Source organism: Manis javanica, chromosome 15 (genome assembly GCF_040802235.1).
Source record: "Manis javanica isolate MJ-LG chromosome 15, MJ_LKY, whole genome shotgun sequence".
NCBI lineage: Eukaryota > Metazoa > Chordata > Mammalia > Pholidota > Manidae > Manis > Manis javanica.
In genome coordinates, this window is record NC_133170.1 from 22,369,991 (window position 1) to 22,391,320 (window position 21,330).

The 21,330-nt window shown below is 39.2% G+C and overlaps 1 protein-coding gene across 1 annotated transcript; it reads right to left on the bottom strand.

The window, feature by feature from the left end:
- Positions 1-20: 20 nt before the first annotated feature.
- Positions 21-18,925, bottom strand: CLEC1A (C-type lectin domain family 1 member A). The gene is given in 8 exon segments (XM_073222210.1): positions 21-1,152; positions 2,201-2,319; positions 3,923-4,074; positions 7,410-7,438; positions 7,440-7,584; positions 8,950-9,048; positions 12,486-12,572; positions 18,495-18,925. Coding segments are annotated over 8 exon segments (933 nt in total). The 5' UTR covers positions 18,646-18,925; the 3' UTR covers positions 21-1,001.
- Between the last annotated feature and the right edge of the window lie 2,405 nt (positions 18,926-21,330).

Genomic DNA, 21,330 nt, shown 5'->3' on the forward strand with positions numbered 1-21,330 from the left:
ATTCCAAAATCACACACACCTCACATTATTTACATTTATTATTATAAAATCATCAGTACCTAATGGATCAAATGGAAGAAAATAGGAACTGAAGCTAAACTATTACAGATGCACGTAAAGCAATTGACTTATTTCTGATCGTCCATTTCTCTGAAGGGAGCATCAGGGACCTTAATTCTGATATGGAACCAAGTTAAGAATATTTCTTTCCTGGAAGACATTCCTAGGGAAAGAAGACAATTATTGGAGTCTTAAATGGGCATGGGGGAGGGGGATGGGGAGCAGGATATATGTTTGTAAGAAGTTAAGATCCTAATAAAGGGAACTATCCCAGGGGCAAGCAGGCCAGATGGGTCTTTCTTGAGAGTTTGGGGAGGGGAAAGTATGACCCAAAGGAAACAAAAAGAAGGATCTGTGTATTTGGTAGCACATTACAGGGAGTGATGGCTGACTTCTCATGGACTGCTTAGCTGTTGGAGCAAACGATGCTACATTCACGGATTTCTTCTACTTCCGTAAGTTTCTCATTTCTCCCAATATTAAGGGGGACATGGAAACAGGAAGATGCTGAGGAGGAGGAACACTAGGAAGTTCTCCCTAAGTCAGTGAGGCAGATTGCATCTTTATAGGCTTCTGGGGATGGTCGGCACATAGACAGGACTTCTCTCCGAGTGGTCAGCATAGGCAGGAAGCCGAGCTCAGAAGCGCTGGTGATCCTGACCAGGAAACATGAAAATCCTTCTTGTACCAGAGGGATCGCCGTTCTTCTGTTTTCCCCACTCCCCAGTGTCTTAAATCCCCCTTGCGCTGACTTCACTTGGCTCAAACATTTTGTTGGATCGTTGCAGAAACACGAATCAGTTGGAAGACAATAGGAAACCAAACTATTCCAGGTACACATAAGGTGACCGACTTTGGTTCTCATCTTCGGTTTCTCCGAAGGGCGCCTGGGGCGCAGCTGAGGCGGGAGAGTCCGTCGGCCCCGTGATGGTGCAGAGAAGCTACCGGAGCTCCCCCAGCCTCGCCGCCCCCGCCGCCCGCTCACACGCGCACCGCCTCAGCTCTCTGCAGTCCTTGGAGAAAGCCTTCCCGTGGAGGATGGTCACACAGTCCCGGCTTCTTAGGCTGCTGACATCGATTACGATTTCAAACCTTAAAAAAGAAAAAAAAAAGTTAATCTAATCACATTATTTCTAAAATGAAATCTTAAGTACCCAGAAAGTACATAGGAAGTATTCCCAGCTTGGTAAAATTATAGAAGAGACACCCAGAATGAGTTTCCTGGAAGGATGGGGTCACCAGGCTCTTTTTTTCCAGTCTCTTCAATTTCCATACTCATTCTTAGAAGGTCAAGTCACCCAAAACAACCACAACTGTTTCCAACTAAAACTAAGATCCATGTTATGATCCAAATGTATCATATGATTTTACTGTCAGATGAAAAATTATCTACCTTCTCTGGACTCAGTTATTTAACCATAAAATAAAAGTAATTACATTGGATATGTCCTATCTTCTTGGAGAATAAATCCTACATGGTTATACAGAGAAGAAAGGTGTTGGTGCAAACATGGCTGTAACTATAATACATTTTGGTATTAATATTACATTTACCTCTTTCAAAGGATACCATGCACACTTCTATCTAAATGCTCACATTAGTAAACTAATGCTTTATAATGTTACTGTTTATGTTGTTAGTACATCTATTCTCAGAGGCTGTATTTTTAAAGATGTACTCCCCATTTCATTGCACATAAAACCAAGAAATCTAAGTCTTATACCATCTCTGGATATTGACAAATTGTGAGGTTGTGTGACCTTGGGAAAGTCACCATTACAACACGGGCTTCAGTTTATTCATGCATAAAAGATCTCTCTCTCCCTTCCTCTTTCTTTCTCTGTCTCAGTGAAGCCCAGATACTTAATAATGCCCCAGGGGCCTTCAAGTCCTGAAATAAAATTTTCTGAGAGCAACCAGAGAAGTGTCCTTACTATTTTAGTAGCACTTGGTATCTGTCTCCCTCACTGATTCATAAGCCTCAGGAGCAAGTGCTGTGCTGCATACAGCCTCCTACAAACATCGTTTCCAACACAGTGCTGCTGTTTGATTAGTGCTTGTTGAACCCAAGTGCTGAACTCTGTCACTCAGATGAAACCTCCTTATTAGTTTTTCCCACCCAGTGTTCTGAAGGCTTACAGTTCAGAGGAGTAAGGGGCTCCGTCAACCCACAGCCAGGCCTTGGCACTGCCATTGCGGGACAGCCCTGTCCAGTAAGAGTAGAAAAACTCAGAGTAGCTCTGAGGCAAGGCAAACTCCTGCAAAAGACACACAAGGAAACCTTTAGCTTTAGAGAGGTTATGATACATACATGCAGACATGTGCAGGGCCGGCCAGCACTTTTAACATGAGAACAACATGAGTCCTGCCTCCCACCTCACAGAGATGACAGTGCACCCAGGGGAAAGAAAGGCACCTGGGCTGAAGCCAGTTTGTCCAAGGTAAAGAATGTGTTTTGTCTTAATATGCACGGAATATATACTGGTATTCTGAAACCAACAATCACATCGACCAACTTTATTTATGAAAACAAGAAAAGAAATTCATCGTTTTCAAGTCACAGGGTCCACGCTAAGATTTACGTAGAAAGTATGGGAGGCAGATTCACAAAGAGATGTGGAGAGATTCTGGGAAATGGAAGAACAGGGAAGGAACAGTGCAGGGACGGGGAAGTCAACTTTACGAATACAAGCGAAAGGGACTGACAGGAAAAAGAAAAGAATAATGAATATACTGCAATGCAAAAAGAGGTAAAGAAGAACTTGGAAGGATGCTTTGTCTCAGACTAAGATGGGGAGAAATGCATTTTTCATGTTTATATATGTGTGTATTCTTTGTATATTTAATATGTCCATATATAGTCATATACATGACAATTCCTTTTCTAATATTCATAGAGAAATTTTTATATACAGTATATGGTTCAATTATATACCTGAGTCCTCAGTATGCTCTGGAGGTGGAGGAACCAAAGAGCATAGGAAAACTTGGGAGGGCTTATAGGCTACACTGCCTGAGTCAAATCAGTGGCCTCCCTTGCTGCCTAAATTAAGCCATCAAGAGAGGATTAAAAATATTATTTTAGTCATGATAGAGATTGCAGAGTTTCAGTGACTACAGATTTCAGGAAGTGGGTAGAAATTAAGATGTAACTAGAAGGAGGTGAAGAGTTTCCACAGAGAGCTGGGCACTAATTTCAATTAAATAACCATTGTTGGTAAACCATTCTATGCCAAGACCTTGGCTAAAACAACAATAAATAAATAATGGTCACAAGGTTTGAGAAATTAAATCCAAGGGCAATAAATAATGTTAAAAAAAGGGAATAATCGTATTATTTTAATAGTGTACTTTAAGTATTTACTCAAAATATGTGAATTTATAGTTCTATCTTCATTTTTGCTTTGACCAGTCAACGTTGGGTTGTAAACTGCTGGGAAGGCAAGATACTCATTGTGGAGATTACAGTAATCTCTTAATCAAACATTTTTCAATTAAAAGCGGTGTCACTTTTATAGTGGAAGAGCAGGAACTGCTATTTTCATCTTCCTGACATTGCATCAATACAGTTCCCTTCCTCACCAAACTGAAAGAGGTAGGCAATTAAGATCCTCTTCGATGCCTGGCTGATGGAGAGTGTGAAGAGCTTTCTCTCCTGTTTCTAAGGGGTGGGTGCTTGTGGAGAACAGGACTCCTTGGATTTATCTCAGGGGATCATTCCAAGCTCCAGGATAAGACCTGGGCATTGACTGCAATAAGTGGAACAGTCTGTGGACCTTGACTCCCTAGAATCTTTTGAATAACTCTTTCAAAGACCTCTTTGTGAGAATACTTCCAACCAGCCAAGCCTCGGGACCTTACCAGCACCTCTTGCGTGTTTATCTTCAGCATGGTGGCGTTTACCGCACTGCAGAAGTACTCACAGCCCTGCCAGCTCTTGCTCTCTTTATGGAACTGGTAGCATTTATCCCCATGCCACTTCCATTTTTCTGGGCAAGGGCTGCAACTGTGTTCTTGGAAAGAAACCAATTTAATGTTATTTTTTGCTCAAGTCTGCCGTCTTCCCTCTCTTGAAGTTATAGTGTATGTGATGGCCCCAGAAAGAATTGATTCCTTTTCTGTTAGTCAAGTAATTGATGAGGAACGATAACCACAAATGTTTACGGAGCACCCATGATATGCCCTGAATTGTAATTGATACTGAGTACACGGTGGAAATTAAAACATACACTACCTGCTTTCATGGAGTATAGAATCTATCAATGAATGACTGGCATTTCCTTGCTCGTTACCCTATGTAACTGAGCACACAGACAGGATATTCAACTTCATAAAGAAATCTTCAGATGTTCAGAAACTCAGTGTGCGTTGTATTTAAGAAACAATTGAAGTTTCTATAATTTTCTCCCTCAAAATCTCTTATATAATAGTGAAAGGATTTGTTTAGGTGCAATATATACCAGTAGACTATGGACTCTTTTCTCACTGTAAACAGAAGTAAATAAAATTTCAGAAAAATTACATAAATACAAACATGAATTAGAATGCTAAATCTCTATATGTCAGAAATTAAGATGGGCATCAGAGACAGAAAAGTGAGTACACAGGTCAAAGTTGAGATGGACCACATGGGTAGTGGTTGTAAATTTGAGAAGTAGGCCCTGAGAGCTATAGTCTCAACACATGCGATGGTACATGGCCTAGGACCTTTGAGAGTGGGGAACCTGTAACCAAGTCCCTTGTGGGTATATGGTGGGATGGGAACTCATTCCATAAAAATGTCTTTATTTAAAAACAATCCTGGGTCAAAATGTTAACCTGTTAAAATTGGAATGGTCAATACACAAATAAATATCATGTTATTGTGTGTCCTCTGTATATTTGAAATATTTCATACTATAAAATGGTCTTAAATAAATACATAATTAAGATTTCTTTGTAAGTCAGTTCATATCTCTGGCCCAGACTTTATTTCTTATATGTCAGACTGCCTACTCATATTCCCACTTGGATCTCCAAATCGTACTTCAAATTCGACTTGCCCAATAGCAGTCCTGGTTCCTAGCCTTCCCTCTCATAACCACAGAATTCTGTGCCACTTCACTTCATCATATCGCTATGCTTTGAACTGCTTTGCCCAAAAATTGGAGATATTTTTGACTCTTTTTCTTTTGACACCCCACTTTATTCCACCATGCACTCGTTTCCACAGATAATATCCTAGTTGAGGCACCATCATGTCCCCTGGATCCCCGCAGAGTAACAGCCATCTCCTGCGTGATTCCTCTGCTATCCTTCCCTCTTCTGAGCTCTTTTCAACATTTTTGCAGAGTGAGCCTTTAAATGTTTGTGCCAGACATGCATTTCCTCTGCTCATAAATAATAAACGCCTGTAATAATTTCCCATTCTTCTCAGTTGAGAAGCCAAATCCCTTACAATTGTTCCTTAGGCCATAAAGAATCTCTACCTGGCCTCCTGTTAGTCTTCTGCTCCCTCAGTTCTGCTCCAGGCACACAGACTCCTTAGGATTCCTTGAATATGCAAATATACTCACATTTCAGGGCTCTGCACTTCCATGGCCCCTACCTGGCTTATTCTTCCTCCATATGCCCACATGACTGACTAATCACTCAACTCTTTAAATCTTTGCTCCTGTATCATCATCTTAATGAGGGATTCATGATCTCCCTATATAAATCAGCAACCCACTATCCCTGGATCCCTGACCCCCTTTACCTGTCTTCCTTATTTCCTCCCGAATTGATTACCCTCTCCTGTGTTATATTTAGGCTGATCAATCATTCTTGTATGCCTGGAACCTAGGGTTTCCTAGAATGTGAGACTTTCAGTACTAAAACTAGATGAACTGAGACAAGCTGGTCTTCTTATGTTATGGTTTTAAATCCACTTATTACCACCACAGAACAAGAGGTCCACCAGGGCAGAAATCCTGTGTATGTTTTGTATGATATGCATCAGTTGCTCAGCAAATACTTGCTGAATGGATGTATAGATGAATAGAAGGAAAATGGGAAAGAAGAAAGTAAGAAATGGAGAACAGAGGAGCAAAACTGAGAACACCAAACCAAAAACATGTGGACATTTTCCTGAGAATAAGGAACATCACTAATACGTTTGCATGTACACTTTGTATTTAAACTATACATAGCTAATTTGTACAGCTTTCTTTTTATTTGTTTTTATACAGCTAGATGCAAATTCCAGAGACCATTGGTTTCCTAGAAATTTGGATTACCTTTTGATGATATGGTACCCAACAAAGAAAATATACACAGGGTTGTCAGAAACATAAGAAAAAAAATTGTGTGAGGTGGTACATGTGTTAATTATCTTGATCATGACAATCATTGCCTAATGGGGGTGTATATCAAATAACCTCATTGCAAACTTTAAATACATACAATTGTCTTTATCAGGTATTCCTCAATCAAGTTAAAAAAGAAGAAAGAAAATTGTGACCAGTGAGATCATCAATCATGAAGGAAAGAATTACTTTGAGGAAGTGTGTCATTTGAAACTCTTTCTGGGTATTTACTGGGTAACCACCCAATCAGGGTGTGTGGTCAGCAGGGGAGGTGGCACAGGTATGGGAGATGAAGAGAACTCATCCTACTTTAAAGTCCCTTGGACACTCGGAAATGTATGTTGCTTCCTACGCATGCGGGAGGAAGCGAACCAAAGGGAAGGCTGACTTGAATGGATCTGGATGTTATGAAACCCCAAAAGGATTGGGAGAGAAAACACAGAACTGTGGGGATGCTTCTAGTCTCATCCAGTCCTCTTTATCAGAACTGAGTTCATCCACTGGTTCTTATTCAATTGCAGATTTAAGGCACCTACACAAGTCCTACTGAATTAAAATAACTGTAATTTGATTCCATTTATCTGCATTTTTAACCAGACCCTAGTATGATTCTTAAAATTTGAAAACTGTAGTTATGAGTTCATTAACTTCTTCATAGGGAAGGACTTGTAAGCGCATTATGAAATGTATACTACCGTTAGTTTTCTATGTGCCAAGGTCAATTGAGAAATAACCCTGTATTTTACTTACTTGTAGTGCTATTTTGGCTGTTCAAAGTTAGTTGTTTTTATTGTTTAAAATGTCTGAATTTGAAGAGTCCCATCATGTATTGTAAAGTAGACATATTGGAACCAAATGATCCCAATAACTGAGAATGACCTTGATGCCCAAACTCTTTATTAACTTGGCTGGGCAACTGGGTGACTAGTATGCGGTTCCCAGGTACACTGATGGGAAAGTCAGGCCTATACTGACAGATACCCTGAGGGCAGAGGGGAGCTCAGTGACCAGGACTCACTCACCTCCAGTTTTGTTATAAAGCTCACGACAGTTTTTCAGCTACACGCTGCAGAGTGTCTGCAAGCTTCCCGTTCTGGGCTTGGAGGGACTGCAGCTGTCGGGAGAGATTCCCCAGTCTCTCTTCCTTTTCAGAAATGCTGTCTTGCTGAGTGTGGGAGAGCTGGTAGAACTGGAAAACTAACCCAAGTTACCAAGTCAGACTGAACAGCTGATTTCCTCATTTCTATTTCTGTTTTCTATGCACGGGGAAAACAAAACAGCATATTGTTTATGATCAAGCTCTGAGATCCCATATTGCCTATATTTGGGTTTGGACTATAGCATATAATAACATGTTTTGCCTTTAGAAAATTAATTTCTCTAAGTCTGTTTCCTTATCTGAAAATGTGGAGTCCTACTGACAGTTTCCAACTAAAGGAGTAAATTCCTTAACCATTATATTTTTTGTATACGCTCAACCCACTACTCAACCTAAAAACACAAATCCATTTACCTGTTGATCACTCACATTAATAACAGTCCCACATACTGTTACCTCATTCAGTCATTAAAATATTCATATGATCATTTTTGTATTTTTATTGTTTTGCAACCAGGTTCAGTGAGAACGCAATTTTCTTACTACCATTTGGCTAGAAAATTCCAGCATCTAGGTTTAAAGTTCGTTTCTACATCTAAGTAGAGAAATCCTTCACGAATCATGAAAGTTGCTTTTTATTCCCCAAAAAAGTGGTGGTTGCTAAACAATAATCGGTTATATCAAAATGAGGTAAAAATGTTGGGGTCAGGATAGAAACACTAAAAATATATTTTTAATGTTAAAATTTAAGATGACAAACAAAAGTTCTAAAATTTCCTATAATAAAAAACTTTTGTCATTAAAACCCGCCCTTTGGTATAACCTTTTAACTTGGACCACCTTCTTTAACTGCTCAAGGAAACATTGCTCGAGGGGTCAGAATGATGAAGCAAATTCACCCACTTCCTTTTCTAAGATTTGATCTTGCCGTTACTAGTTTGAAATTTAAAGACTTTTACACACATATTTCCTTGTTTGATTTTCACAAATTTTTGCAAAATGATTCCATCACGTCCTGGACTTTTTGAAAAATATGGTGATTAAGGACCTGGGTGGTTTCTCCTTAGACTGAAGGGGCTGCGATGTAAATGAAATCTCTTCCCTTCGCATTAACTCACTGGACCAGGCATACTTAGTAAGAGCAAAAACACGATCTCTATTTTTTTGTGGAATAGAAGGGGTCCGAAGTGTGTATTCGTTAAAAATTGTTGATTTCCAATATTGACATATAAACAGACAAAAACCTTATCTCAAGCAGAATATTAAGAGTCTAGCTGGCACGTGATTGCTGTATTTTAATGCTTCTTCCACACTCATCATTTAAGTAGGTGCTTTAGAATAATAAATAATGAATTATCCACAGGTTTCAGAATTAAAATAAAGAAAAAAATCCATCGCAAGTACTTCTCTTCCTAGACAGACCTTGGAAGCAGGTCCTCCCCCAAGTCAGAGCGCAGACTTACACACAAACCCCAGGGCTGCCAGGCCCGTCAGCAGCACCAGGCACAAAGCCAGCAGGGTCAGGGCCACTGGACGCCAGGCTGCAGAGGGAGGCCGCTGCTCTGCGTGGAACAAAAGAAAAGGCAGGGTTTCCCTTTTAATTCCACTTGGATCTTTGTCAGCAGCTCGCAAATGAGTGGAGCTGATTCTGGGCACAAATTTTGCAGAACAACAGTAATCAGTGAAAGATAACATTCCCTCTGTCCTCAGAAACATTGTCAAAAGGTTCAATGTCAAGCCTCACTTTTTCACATCATCAGAGATGAGATGAAATTAATTTGTTATTCTTTTGGAAAGTGCTCTCCTCCCCAGTTTCCGTATATGCTGCTTCTGCAAAGCAAATTGCATGTCAGTAATGAGAAATGATCATTTTACTGCTTCTTTTTGGGATTTACTTGTTGAAAGTCCGTGTTCTATAAGGATTTTGTGCATTCGTTTAATTTATGCTCCCCCAAAAATAGATTATAATGAAACAAGATCATCAATTTCTTAAGGATAATCTAAGCTGTCTCAATTTTGAACCAGTTAGGTAATTTAAAAAGCTGTAGCCAACATCCTTCCCCCGCCTCACACCCCCACAGGTTTGCCTTATGGTAATTGCAGAGGCCCCACTGAGTCAACAGGAAATCCGCCACGTAGTGAGGTCAGCTGTCAGTCTGAACCACCTTGGAGATGGACAAGGAAGACTCCCCACAACCCCAGCCAAGCGTAGGGAACATCTAGCATTGTGCTTAAAATGAAACAAAGGGAGAGCAAACCCCATAAATATACTCTCATCTCGTCATGACCTGTGAATTTCATTTCATTGAGATTCAAGTCAGGATCTCAAACAGAAAGATTAAAAACACATGAATTCGTTTCCTCTTCAGCAAAGTCCTCTACACAGTACATTCCAGGTGCAGTGATTTGCACTAATCAATACTTCCAAATGGGAATGATAAGCGGTGAAGAGAGTATCGAAGTAGAAAATATGATCATCACCCTCTGAAACCTACACTGTAGTAGGGAAATCAGTAAAAATCATGGGGCATTGACACATTTTAAAACTTGATTCTTATTTTTTGCTAATAATCATCTCCTTCATAAAAACTTTCAGTGGCTTGCATTACAGTCAGAATAAAATCCAAATCACTTTTCACTAAGATCCAAGTTGCTCTTTGTAAAAAATGGAAATTTGATGATGGTACTTCCTGACCTCAACACCTTCCCATAGCTTTTTGCCCTTACACTAAAATTCTACAAGAGTTTTTCATCTGGACCCCACCTAGTTCTTTCATCCCTTCTGAACGGCTCTCCTGCCTCTCAAGTGCTCTCCTCGCAGTGGCCTCTGTTTATCCCGGAAACAGGTTTGTCCCTGTACAGAACTTTCTGCACTAGCTCACCTGGGCCCTGCACTAACCAATCCTCAGGTTGGTGGGCTACTTCCTGTTACTAAGCTTTCTGTTTAAACCGCACATCCTTGGGAGAGGTCCATGAATCCATGCCTAGCACATCACCCCACTATGTATGTTTTTAAAAATAAGATTGTTAAGTAGTATTTTCAAGGCTTTTGTTTATTTTAGTCTATCTCTTCCCAGTTCGGTGCTCATTCCATTAAAACAGTGATCCCCGTCTTGCTTTGCACCGGTGTGTTTCCAGTACTAAAAACAATGCCTGGTACAGGAAGGCTGAATACATATTTGAATGAGTAGATGAGTGAAAAATGCAATTACAAAAAATAAATATTACCTCGACTAATTTTTACAGAGGCACAGAGGACTGTCTAAAGTTAAACTTTACAGATTGATTTTTTTTTTGACTTTCCAGCAATATTTCTGTCAGCAGAGGGCAGCGTCGGTTAGATTCATCTCCTCGCCGTACTTGTGTGAATCTGAATGACCAACAGATACAGAGCAATTTGCTGACTCCCCTAGTTCCTTCCATTAGCTGGCCTAAGTGATTGGGCCTAAATTTTCCTAGTTCCTGGTTTCTACAGGCATTGGCCTTACGGGATCTCAAATCAGCAGAACATAAAAGAGAACGATCAGAGGGCAGAATATAGCTTAAGCTAAACGTCCTCTCCAAAACCCTAAGTCTTCTTAAAGTTCTATGTAGCCCAAGAAAATTAACCAGGTGGATGTTTCTAGATTCCAGAAGTACAAGGGCATATGTGGACTCACCACAACAGCAGCTTTATTTTTCCCCTTATCTCTTATTGCCATCAAATATGTATTTTACTCTTTTCTTTTGTTCTCTATCCGTCTTAGCCCACTAAAATGTAAGCTCCTTCTTAGAAAAGATGGTCTGTTTAGTCACTGAAACATCAATTCTAGCACCTAGAACATCAGTTGAAATAAGGTCAAGAATTAATGTTGAAAGAATGAATGTGTCTACTATATATAAATATCTGTTTTCTGCCTGTCTATCCCTACCCAAACCTATTTATATACACCTGAAAGATATAAACATTTTAAGGACTGTCCTTATTTATTATTAATATTTCCTTTGTCAAAATTAGAAAAAATAACATAAAAAAGAAGAACTATGGAAATTTACCAAATTATTAATCCCTAAAGAAACCTGCTTTCCCTTGCATAATATTGGGAGCAAGGGAGGTATTGATTTTCTGCCAAAAGGATCAAAAAGAGTGAACTTAAGTTTTTACTGTGAAGTGAGGGCCTGGACTTTAGGGATTAGAAGATCATTTAATAATTGTGCCCATCTAAGGAATAAAGACATGATCCTTCCTAAGATTGCCACTAGGACAGAACAGGAAAGACGTGTAGCCTCTCTTTTGCTAAGGAAACAAAGTTTTAAAAATTCCCTTCTAAGAAATCATCTTTCCCTAATCATTTGCACATTTTTCTGCTCGGATTCTGCTCTCCCTCCTCCCTCGTTCCCTCCCTCCCTCAGGGTCCGCAGCCCCTCCCATTGCCTAAAGACCCTGGAAACCCAACCTTAGGGAGCTTCTGCAGCGAGTATATAGTCATTTCCTAGGAAACCAGGCTTGCAGGAGGGAAAGACTATGGACTTGAAAGTTTCACTTTTCTTTTTCTTTGATGCTATTTTTCCCCCTCTAGATATTTTTTTTTCTAACTGTGGGTTTAATGTTTCTGAGTTTTATTCCAAGTACCCTAATCATAATGAGGTCTCTCTCTAGGGGCCACCCCCACCCAAAAATAAGAAAAATAAACTGCCTAGGAGGTGCCTCAGTTTAGCTTGGCTATATTGTGGTTTTCCCTTTTTGGATGAGAATTCCTGTACTGACTTCTGAGGCATGTTAAGAAAAAGGTGTGGACAGGCCAAGGAATGATATAAACATCCCTAGGAATAATAAGATATATATAGGAAAAAACCCATTCCTGTATTCTCTTACTGTAACTATCCCATGAAAGGTTACAGTGCTAAGGTCCAGTTTTGAATACAAATTCCTTTGTAATAAGAACGGTGTAGATGACGAGGGTTGTCACACTTGACCAGTTACTATTCATCAGGCATCAGAGAGGGAAACCGTGCACACCTCCATTCCCAGGGCCCGTAAGAAGTGAACCAGACATCACCAAATGTAGTCTCTTAGTACGCCTCTCACGTGGGAAGATCATAAAACCTGGAAAAGTCACAGAGAGTTTCAATAATCCGCATAAAGCCAGGTGGGGGCAGAGCCAAGATTCAGTTGTTCATGCTTAACACCATGTTTTGTATGCTTTTCCCTGTGAACCAGGACTCACAGAGAAATGGAGGCTGACCTGGGGGCAAGGTACAAAACAATCCAGAAGTTACTTACCCTTTAGATCACTGTGCTTTTAAAGGCTTGAGTGGGAAAGTCATGAGACATTGGCAATTATGTATCAGACTTTGGGATATATTTAAAAATTTTTAATGTTGTCTTTTTACAAACTTCTCTTTTTTCCTTCATCCTCTCATATGGTACATAGCAAACCTTAAGCCTTCTCATCTCTGTGGGTTGAGATTATTTTACAGTGTTCATAAAAATGCAGGTTCGCTTTCTCTTATGAGTCTGTTTCATATATTTGCTATTTTCATTCTCCCTAAAAGTGGTCTTATTCTTCCTATAATTTCAGAATATACATGTAAAAACATACAAGCTATTTCTAGACTTTCATCGAGTTTCCAAATCACAGCAATTAGAAACTTGATGGTATTTTCCCTTTTGAAAAATTTAAGTGAGTCAATTTTATATCTCAATTAAGGAGCTTCATTTTTTAAATATAATGCAAAAAAAAGCATTGCCATTAATGATAATTGCAAACATTCCTTGAGTTAATTAAATAAATGCCTTATATGAATTATGTTATCTATCCTCACAAATACCCTATAAGGTAGGTACTATTATATTCCCATTCTGTGGGTAGATAACTGAGTCCTAGGGGATTAGTTACTTTGTCCAAGGATACACAGCTTTTGATAATATTTACTGTGTTATGTACAATGTGGTATTTCATTTGAAACTCCCCAAAAATCATTCAAGAGGGTGCTATTTTAACCTTCCTTTGGCTGAGAAAGCTGCAGTGCTGAGGAGTCCCTTAATGTGCTTTAGGGCCAGACAGCTATCGAGCGAGGGAGCCGGAAGGCTATCCCAGCACTCTCATTCGGAGCTGAGTATTTTAAATCATTTTCCTATCCTCTCAACAAACCCCACATTAATAGTTTCCTTTATATGGCAGTACCATACTGAATTATAGAAAGACTTTAGTGTTTTACCACTTGCACTTTTTCACCTCTATATTGTGAACTATCTTAACAATAGCCACCTTAAATAATGCATTCTCCACACTACCACCAAAGTGAACTTTCTGAAATATATAGATCTGATTTCTTCCTTAAGGGAAAAACAGAAGGCTTTTCCCATGCTCTGTAAGGCCCTGTGTACTTGTTAGCTTCATCTGCCAAGTCCCCTCATACGAACCTCCCTTGAGGACTAACCACTCCTCAGCCCAATAGCCCACCTTGCTGTTGTGTTTGACTCTGCTGCTGATTCCCCAAATTACCTTATCCTGATCTAAATTCTAATCAAAATTAATGCCTCATCTTTTCCCTTTGAACTCTTGGCTTTCTTAATTTTACCCATCAATACACTGCACACGTGGCCTCTCCATGGAAACATCACCTTGGTGCCCCATCCTGCTCTGTCTGGAAAACTTAGACTCGGCCTCACAGACAAGATCAAATGTCACCTCATGCAAAAATACTCACACAAGTCAATACAGTAAGTTATGCATTCCTATTTACTTCTGTGGCCTCCTATATATATTCAGTACCACTGCAAAACATTTCCTTATAAGTATTGATTCAGATTATTCCTTCCACTTCTCCAAGCACCTAAAAATAGTTTCTCCCCAGTGCTTACCATAACGCTTGATATCTAGAAGGTATACATTAACGATTTGCTGAATCAATTAGATTTATGCCATGACTCTTCAATGAAAGGTTTATGCTGTACTTAAGGAAATTAAGCTAAAAATACAAGGAAAATTCAAGACTATTGTAATTAATATGACTAGAGGGAAAATGGAACTCGAATTTATCATGAAATGTTTGTGGTTTTTTTTCTTAAACCCAAATAGGTTTTTATATTCTTTTGATAGGATCGCACTTAATCTTCAGCAGGAATTTGGCCTCTCACAATTCATTGTCTCTCTCCCTTGCGTATTACTGCTGTGAGGTGCTCCAGCTACACTTCTTTCCAAGTTACAACTGAGTTGGAATATCTCACACCTAAAAAAATAACTTTAAAAAGACTCTTGCAACCCTATAATATCTCAGCTCTAACATTTGAACTTTCATCTTTGCATCCAGGCTTCTCAAAAAGAGAGAGAAAGAAAAAAAAAACAGAATATTACTTCAATGATTTATTTTCCTACTTAATTATTAGTGCATTTCAAACCCCTGAAATTAAAAATTACCAGTGATCTATCATCTTCCTCATTGCTAAAACAATAAATTGTTTTTAGCCTTCCTATTATTTGATCTCTCTGGAACATTTATTGTTTATTATTTTAAAATTTTACTATTTCTGACGATTACTTTTCCATTTCTTGTCAAGTTACTGTCCCTTGGTTTTCCAGAAGCCTGTCTTTCCTGATCCATTTCTGTCAGTCTTTACCATTCATTCTTAGTAGCTCTTAATGGAATCTCTTACACATTCTGCCCTTCAATTGCATTTCCCTAAGATTCTCTTCTTGGCATTTTTCTCCTCAGGTCTTCTGTGTGTGTGTGTGTGTGTGTGTGTGTGTTTTCATTTTACATCCTCTTCCTCGGTGATCTCACTTATCTCAGAGAGTTTAATTCCTACCTAAATGCCAACAATTCTCATATACATACCCAGCTCAGAATCATTACCTCCAATCCACCTGCCCACCTGCTACACACAAATGTTTTGGGGCCACTCCAACTGCATGTCCCTTCTCTACAGCTTCTCAAACTCGAACTGAATTCATCCTCTGATTTCTATCTCAGCTAATGTCAATACCATCTGTATAACACCAGCTGGAACCCAGTCAACCTATGCCCTCCCTTCCCCTGTCTTCACACTGTAACCAGTCACCAATTCTTTGAACCCCACCTCCTCAACATCTTTCAAATATGATTCCCCCTCCTCACTCCCATCCTCCTTCAGCTCAAGTTCTTCTAATCTCATGCTAAGCATAAAATCTGGGTATTGCTCTTCCAGTTTCATATGCCTTCAATCTACCCTCCTCTGTGCAGCCTACATGGTCTTCTAAAAACACTGAATTGATTATGTTACTCCTCATTTAAATACTTCAGTGACCTCATTTTACCTACTGAATAGAATCAAAATACGTCAGTATGACATAACGGCCCTCCCTAACTTCCCAACCTTACCTCTTGTCAGGCTGTCCCCCTAACCCTACATTTCAGCCATAATATACTCCTTGTAGTTCTCTGAAAACACAAAGTTATATAAGATCCCCAGGGCTTTCCTCCCATGTGTCTGCCTGCCTGGTGCCTCTTACCCCTTAAGCCCTCGCATTTCCGATTCCACACCATGTGGAACATCTTGAAGTCGAGTCAATCAATGGTCATTCCTCTCTCAACTTTTTCCTCCCCTCCTTTGCCCCTACTGGACAGAAGTGACCAAGCTCTCCACTGTACCATGGCCTGCTTCCCTCATGGCACCCTATCACATATTGCTTAGTTGAGAATTGTATTAAACTTTTAGGTTTCCTCATAGACAATGGATCATACTGTATTTATCATTGCATCCTCAGTACTTCACAACATGCCTGGCCTAACAACATGACCCCAAGTAGAAAGAAGGTGTAAGACTCTTGTCTTTCATTTTTCCTTTCCGTCTTCTGGATTGTTCAGCATTTTTTTTTAAACACAAACATAACTTTTATATTAAAGAAATGAAAATCTAAAAAATAAGTGAATGTATATAATTTATTTCTACTAATTTTAAAGAGAAAATTTAATATTTCCAGTCATAATTGAGGCATAATATTATGTTGAACCTGAATCTCCTGCATTGCCAAAAAATTCCCAGAGTGATTTTTGCTGGTATTTTTGACAGCTGAATTATATCAGATCTATTTTCTTAAGAAATAATTAAACTTCTGTAGTGACATTCCTCTAAATATTTCAACTACCTCAGGATGAAAACAAGTCATACATGTAGAGTAAGATAGCTATTTTCAGATGCTTGCCTCTAAAGAACTTATTTATAACCTTTCCTTCTACTGTTTCAAGTTCCACTTCTTACAAGAAGTTTGTCAGATGTTTCAGTTAGTGTTTTATTCTGCTCCACCTCCCTCTCCGCCCTCCAAAATCAGCAGAATTTACTTGTACACCCTGTTCCTGATTATGCTGATCACTAATCCTTGTGACAGTTCCCGCTCTAATCACAGGAAAAAAATGAAAAATGAAGTTATACACAAGCCACTTAAAACCAGAGCCCCAAGAGCCAACTCTTCACAGGATTTGTTGGGGGAAAACATCAAATCCTATTAACACATATCTGGTGGCTTCCGACGCTGACACCCCAAGTTTGTCACTGTGCTTCATATCCAAGAGGCTGGAAATCTCCAGTAACCCCTCATAGATTACTACGTAACTAGATAGCTTAGAAAACAAACACAAAAACCATATCAGTGAGTTCAATTAGTCCCAGGTGGGGTAATCATTGAATGAGCAGAAAGTGAATGCACAGATTCAGTGCGGAAAGGAAGAAAGCCTCAGGTTCCTTGAAGGAGCAATGGCCAAGATGAGTGGAAAGGTGCGTGTCTGGATTGACAGAGATGAAGAAAAGTTGGATATGTTCAAAAGGGAAAGGACATATTAAGATACACGTTTTAAAAGAGAATTTCTTTGATACAGATTGACACAAAAAATGTGAAACAGAACACACTGGGAATGTTCAAGGAATAGAACATTGAAAAAGACTTGGTAGATGTGTCTGCTGTCTACCAAGTAGTCTACAGACTCTTAGGACTGATAACCACCTTATAAGAGAGGTTTTTTGACTTCTATTTAAGATTGGTTCAAGTTAATATGAATTAATATATCAAAAAGTGCTTAAAACAAGCCAGGCACATAATAATCACTATGTATATGATTGCTATTATTAACATTTTGCAAATGAAGAAACTGAAGCCTACATTACCTAAGTGACTTGCCCAATATCACACAGTAAATTAGAACCTAGTCTTGCCTATATTACAGTGTAAGGTCTTTTCACTAGAACTAAAATCACATTGGCTAAGGTTACCCAGGAAATAGGATCCTTCTCATTTATGTGACTTCTTTATCTATGGACTGAAAAACAGATCTTTTGTTACTATATCAGAGGGTGAATTATTAAAAATAAAAGCAAAAGATGGAAGCTAAATGAAACTAAAATGAAATATTTTCATAATTTAATTCATCTCAATAATATTCTGGGAGTCAATAGAACAAAAAGGAATGGGATGAGACATAATTGCATCCAAGGCCACTATTTATATCGAATCACAGAATTTCAGTCCTAAAGGCTAAAGGGGACTTTGAAAGCATTTGTTTTATGCTCCCCCTCATTTCATGGATGTAAAACAAAACACCTGATGTTGTCATGACTCCCCCAAAGCTTCACAACTTCAAGATGTGGGATTATTACAACAAAATAACAGTGTTGATAGGTCTGCTTGGAGACCTCCTGCTAAAGCCATGAGTTCAAAACCAGCAAAAGATAGCCTTTATAAGCCTAAACTTCCAGGTCAGATCACATATGGTATATAAATCGGCACTGGGCAGGCGGGAGGAGGAAGGGACATTGCTGTAATTGATGCTATACTGGTAAAAACAACACATCCCAATTTCAACCGACTCTGCCAGCAATAGAATCTTAGAAAAACAATCATCTGTGTATATACCTAGTTTAATTTTTCAGATGTTCATATTGTGGCATGCAAGTCATGGAAAGTGCACAGTTACACATTACTGCAAATCATGAAAACATTTTCTCTCTTTCCTCCATTTTGTAAATTCCTAGGAGAGAGAGCTTGTCGCACACCTTTCTGGCCAATCTGGACTCCAGGAGACCGAGTACCTGTGCGCCCGGGCTCTGGCCGCTGGGTTGTAGTAGAGGCTCGAGAATGCAGGCTCACGGTAGTGTCCCCGTCAGCATCCAGCATGTCCCTCGTGCTGCTGTACTTGGCCTGCATCTGGATTCCTGCAGGGGTGAGGCTGATCTGCGGTTAGAGTGCCCCAAGCCTCCTGGCTGCTGCTGAGACAGTTCCGGAACCGAGGCACTGAAAGGCATCTCTAATGTCCTTCTCTCCCAGCAGGGGAAGCCTCTGACTCCAGTTCCTGCCTGGAGAAGCCCAGCCCTTCTCCCGTCAACTTGTACTCTGGACGCCAAATTGGTCAGGCAGAGGGGAAATAGCATGTGTTTTCTATTTGGGCGGTTCTCTGCCTGAACAATTATTGAAGGGATTGTCCTCAGATCTCTTTTGCTCATTTGTTTGTACTTCCTGTGTAACTACAGCGTAAAGGACGCAAACCCTGACAATACCTCGGAGGTTCCCTCAGACTCTGCAGAGACAGAAGTGGTCTAAGGAACTCAAATCACCCAGTCTCTTACCCATCACGCCCTCACTGAGTCATTTAGGTTAAGTATAACCTGTCTATGCCTTTGTGAAAAAATAACAAATTACAGGGTCAGCTTCTTCCTTTCCCCCAACAGCATAGTAGAAAGCATCATAGACACAGGAAGTCAGCACGGAAGACTCCCTTTAAAGGATGTCTAATGGATTCTACTCTTTCATTTTACAAAAAGAGAGGTTGAAGTCCAGCTGGATGAAGTGGTTGCTCTAAAGTCACGACTGGTTAGTGACAGAAATAACTGAATAGAATTGTTCTCCTGTTGTTAGTTCAGTGATGTTTCTTCTCACAGTATATAAGCTCAGTTTAATAGTTTATAGCTCACTTGGTACATGATGATCATGAACACTTACATATTTTACTGGAAATCAAGACTTTTAGAATTATTACTAACTACATGTGACTTTAGGAAGCCAAGTAACAATTTTTGCTTAAATTTCCAAAGCTGAGAAATAAACGAGAAGATTGTTTTAGATCTTGTCCAAAAATTCTTCCTAAATCAGTACAACAGAATTATTTTAGTCTACCAATACTTTTCCATACTAAATATAAAGGAGGGTGGAATATATTTGGGTTGGGACAGCCAGGCTTTATAAGGGATGAATCAGGAAGTTCATGTGGATTTGTTATGTGTCTCAAGCTATGTACAGTTCATCAGGTTATTCTACATAAAACAAACCTAAAAAGACCTTTCTCCAGCATAATACTTTGTAAAAAGTAGGAAATAAAAAATTATTTAGTCATTCACATTGAATTAATATATTAGAAAATGTTATAGGAGGAAAGACAGCAAAAAATTTGAAGGGAAAGGTAAGTGAAATGCATGTGAAATTGAAGCAGGGAGATAGAATATTAGAAATTGCGACTGGTGGGTTACAAAAATATAATTAGGAGATGCTGATAATTATGATTCTAATGAAATAGCAATTAGAACTATCTTCCAAACTCAGGTCCTTGGATATATCAGTGTATAAAGAAATTCTCTGACCTTTTAGAACCTATATTCTATGGCAGAAGGTAGATGATACACAAGAAAGATAAGTAAGCAAATATTAGATTATATTAGATTATGATAAGAGTTATGAGCATATACAGAGGGTAAGGGAGCTTAAGAATGTAAAGGAAGGAGGGTTGGTCATTCTAAATAAGGTAGTCAGAGTCAGTCTCATTAAAGAAAGTGATATTTGTATACAATGGAATATTACTCAGCCATAAAAAAGAATGAAATCTTGCCATTCATGACAACATGGATGGACCTAGAGCGTATCACGCCAAGTGAAATAAGTCAAACAGAGAAAGACAAATATTGTGGGATTCCACTTACATATAGAACCTGAGAAATTAAACAAATAGAATAGAAATGGACTCATTAACAGAGAGGACAACAAACTGGTGGTTGCCATAGGGAAGGGGTGGGAGGAGGGGTGAAATAGGTGAAGGGGATTAAAAGATATAAACCTCCAATTATAATATAAATTACTCAAGGGATGAAAGTACAGCATAGGGAATATAGTCAATAATATTATGATAACTTTGAACTAAATGTAGCGAGTATTTGGATATAATTGTAGAATCAATGTGTTGTATACATGAAACTAATATAATATTGCATGTCGACTCTACTTCAATAAAAGAAGAGAATCTGGAAAAAACACCCCACAAAATTATATTCATGCAGAGACTTGACGAGGTGAGAGAGTAGGCCCTGTAGGTGTTTGGTACCAGGAAGCTTGCAGGCCCTGAGGAGGAAGCAGGTGCGGTTGGGAACAGTGGACACACCAGTGTCCATTTAGGAATGAGTGAAGAGGAGAAAAGAAGACTAGCCCAAAGGAGTAAAGTTAGACCCCAGGAATCATTTTATTCATCTTACAATTGTATATATCTTACTCTTCTGTTTTTCATTTTGATTTACATTTTTACTCAGCTATATGGGAAGTCAAGGAGAGTTTTAGTAGAGGGCTGACATGATTTGCTTTAAATTTAATGGAGTCATTCTGCTACATTTGAAAATGGACTATAGAAGGAGGGGGTAGATGCAGAGAGACTGCTTTGAAAATAATTGCATAGCTCCGGCAAGGGAAGACGGTGGTCCCTGAATAGGTAAGTGTTCGCTCTAGTGTGACCATTACTCATCCTGAGTTTACTGTTTATACTTAAGTTCAGCTAGCAGCCATTTTCCCTTTTCTGACTTTTGGAAAAGTATGGATGTTTTCTGCTCATCCCTACATGCATTGCTATGCAGCTGT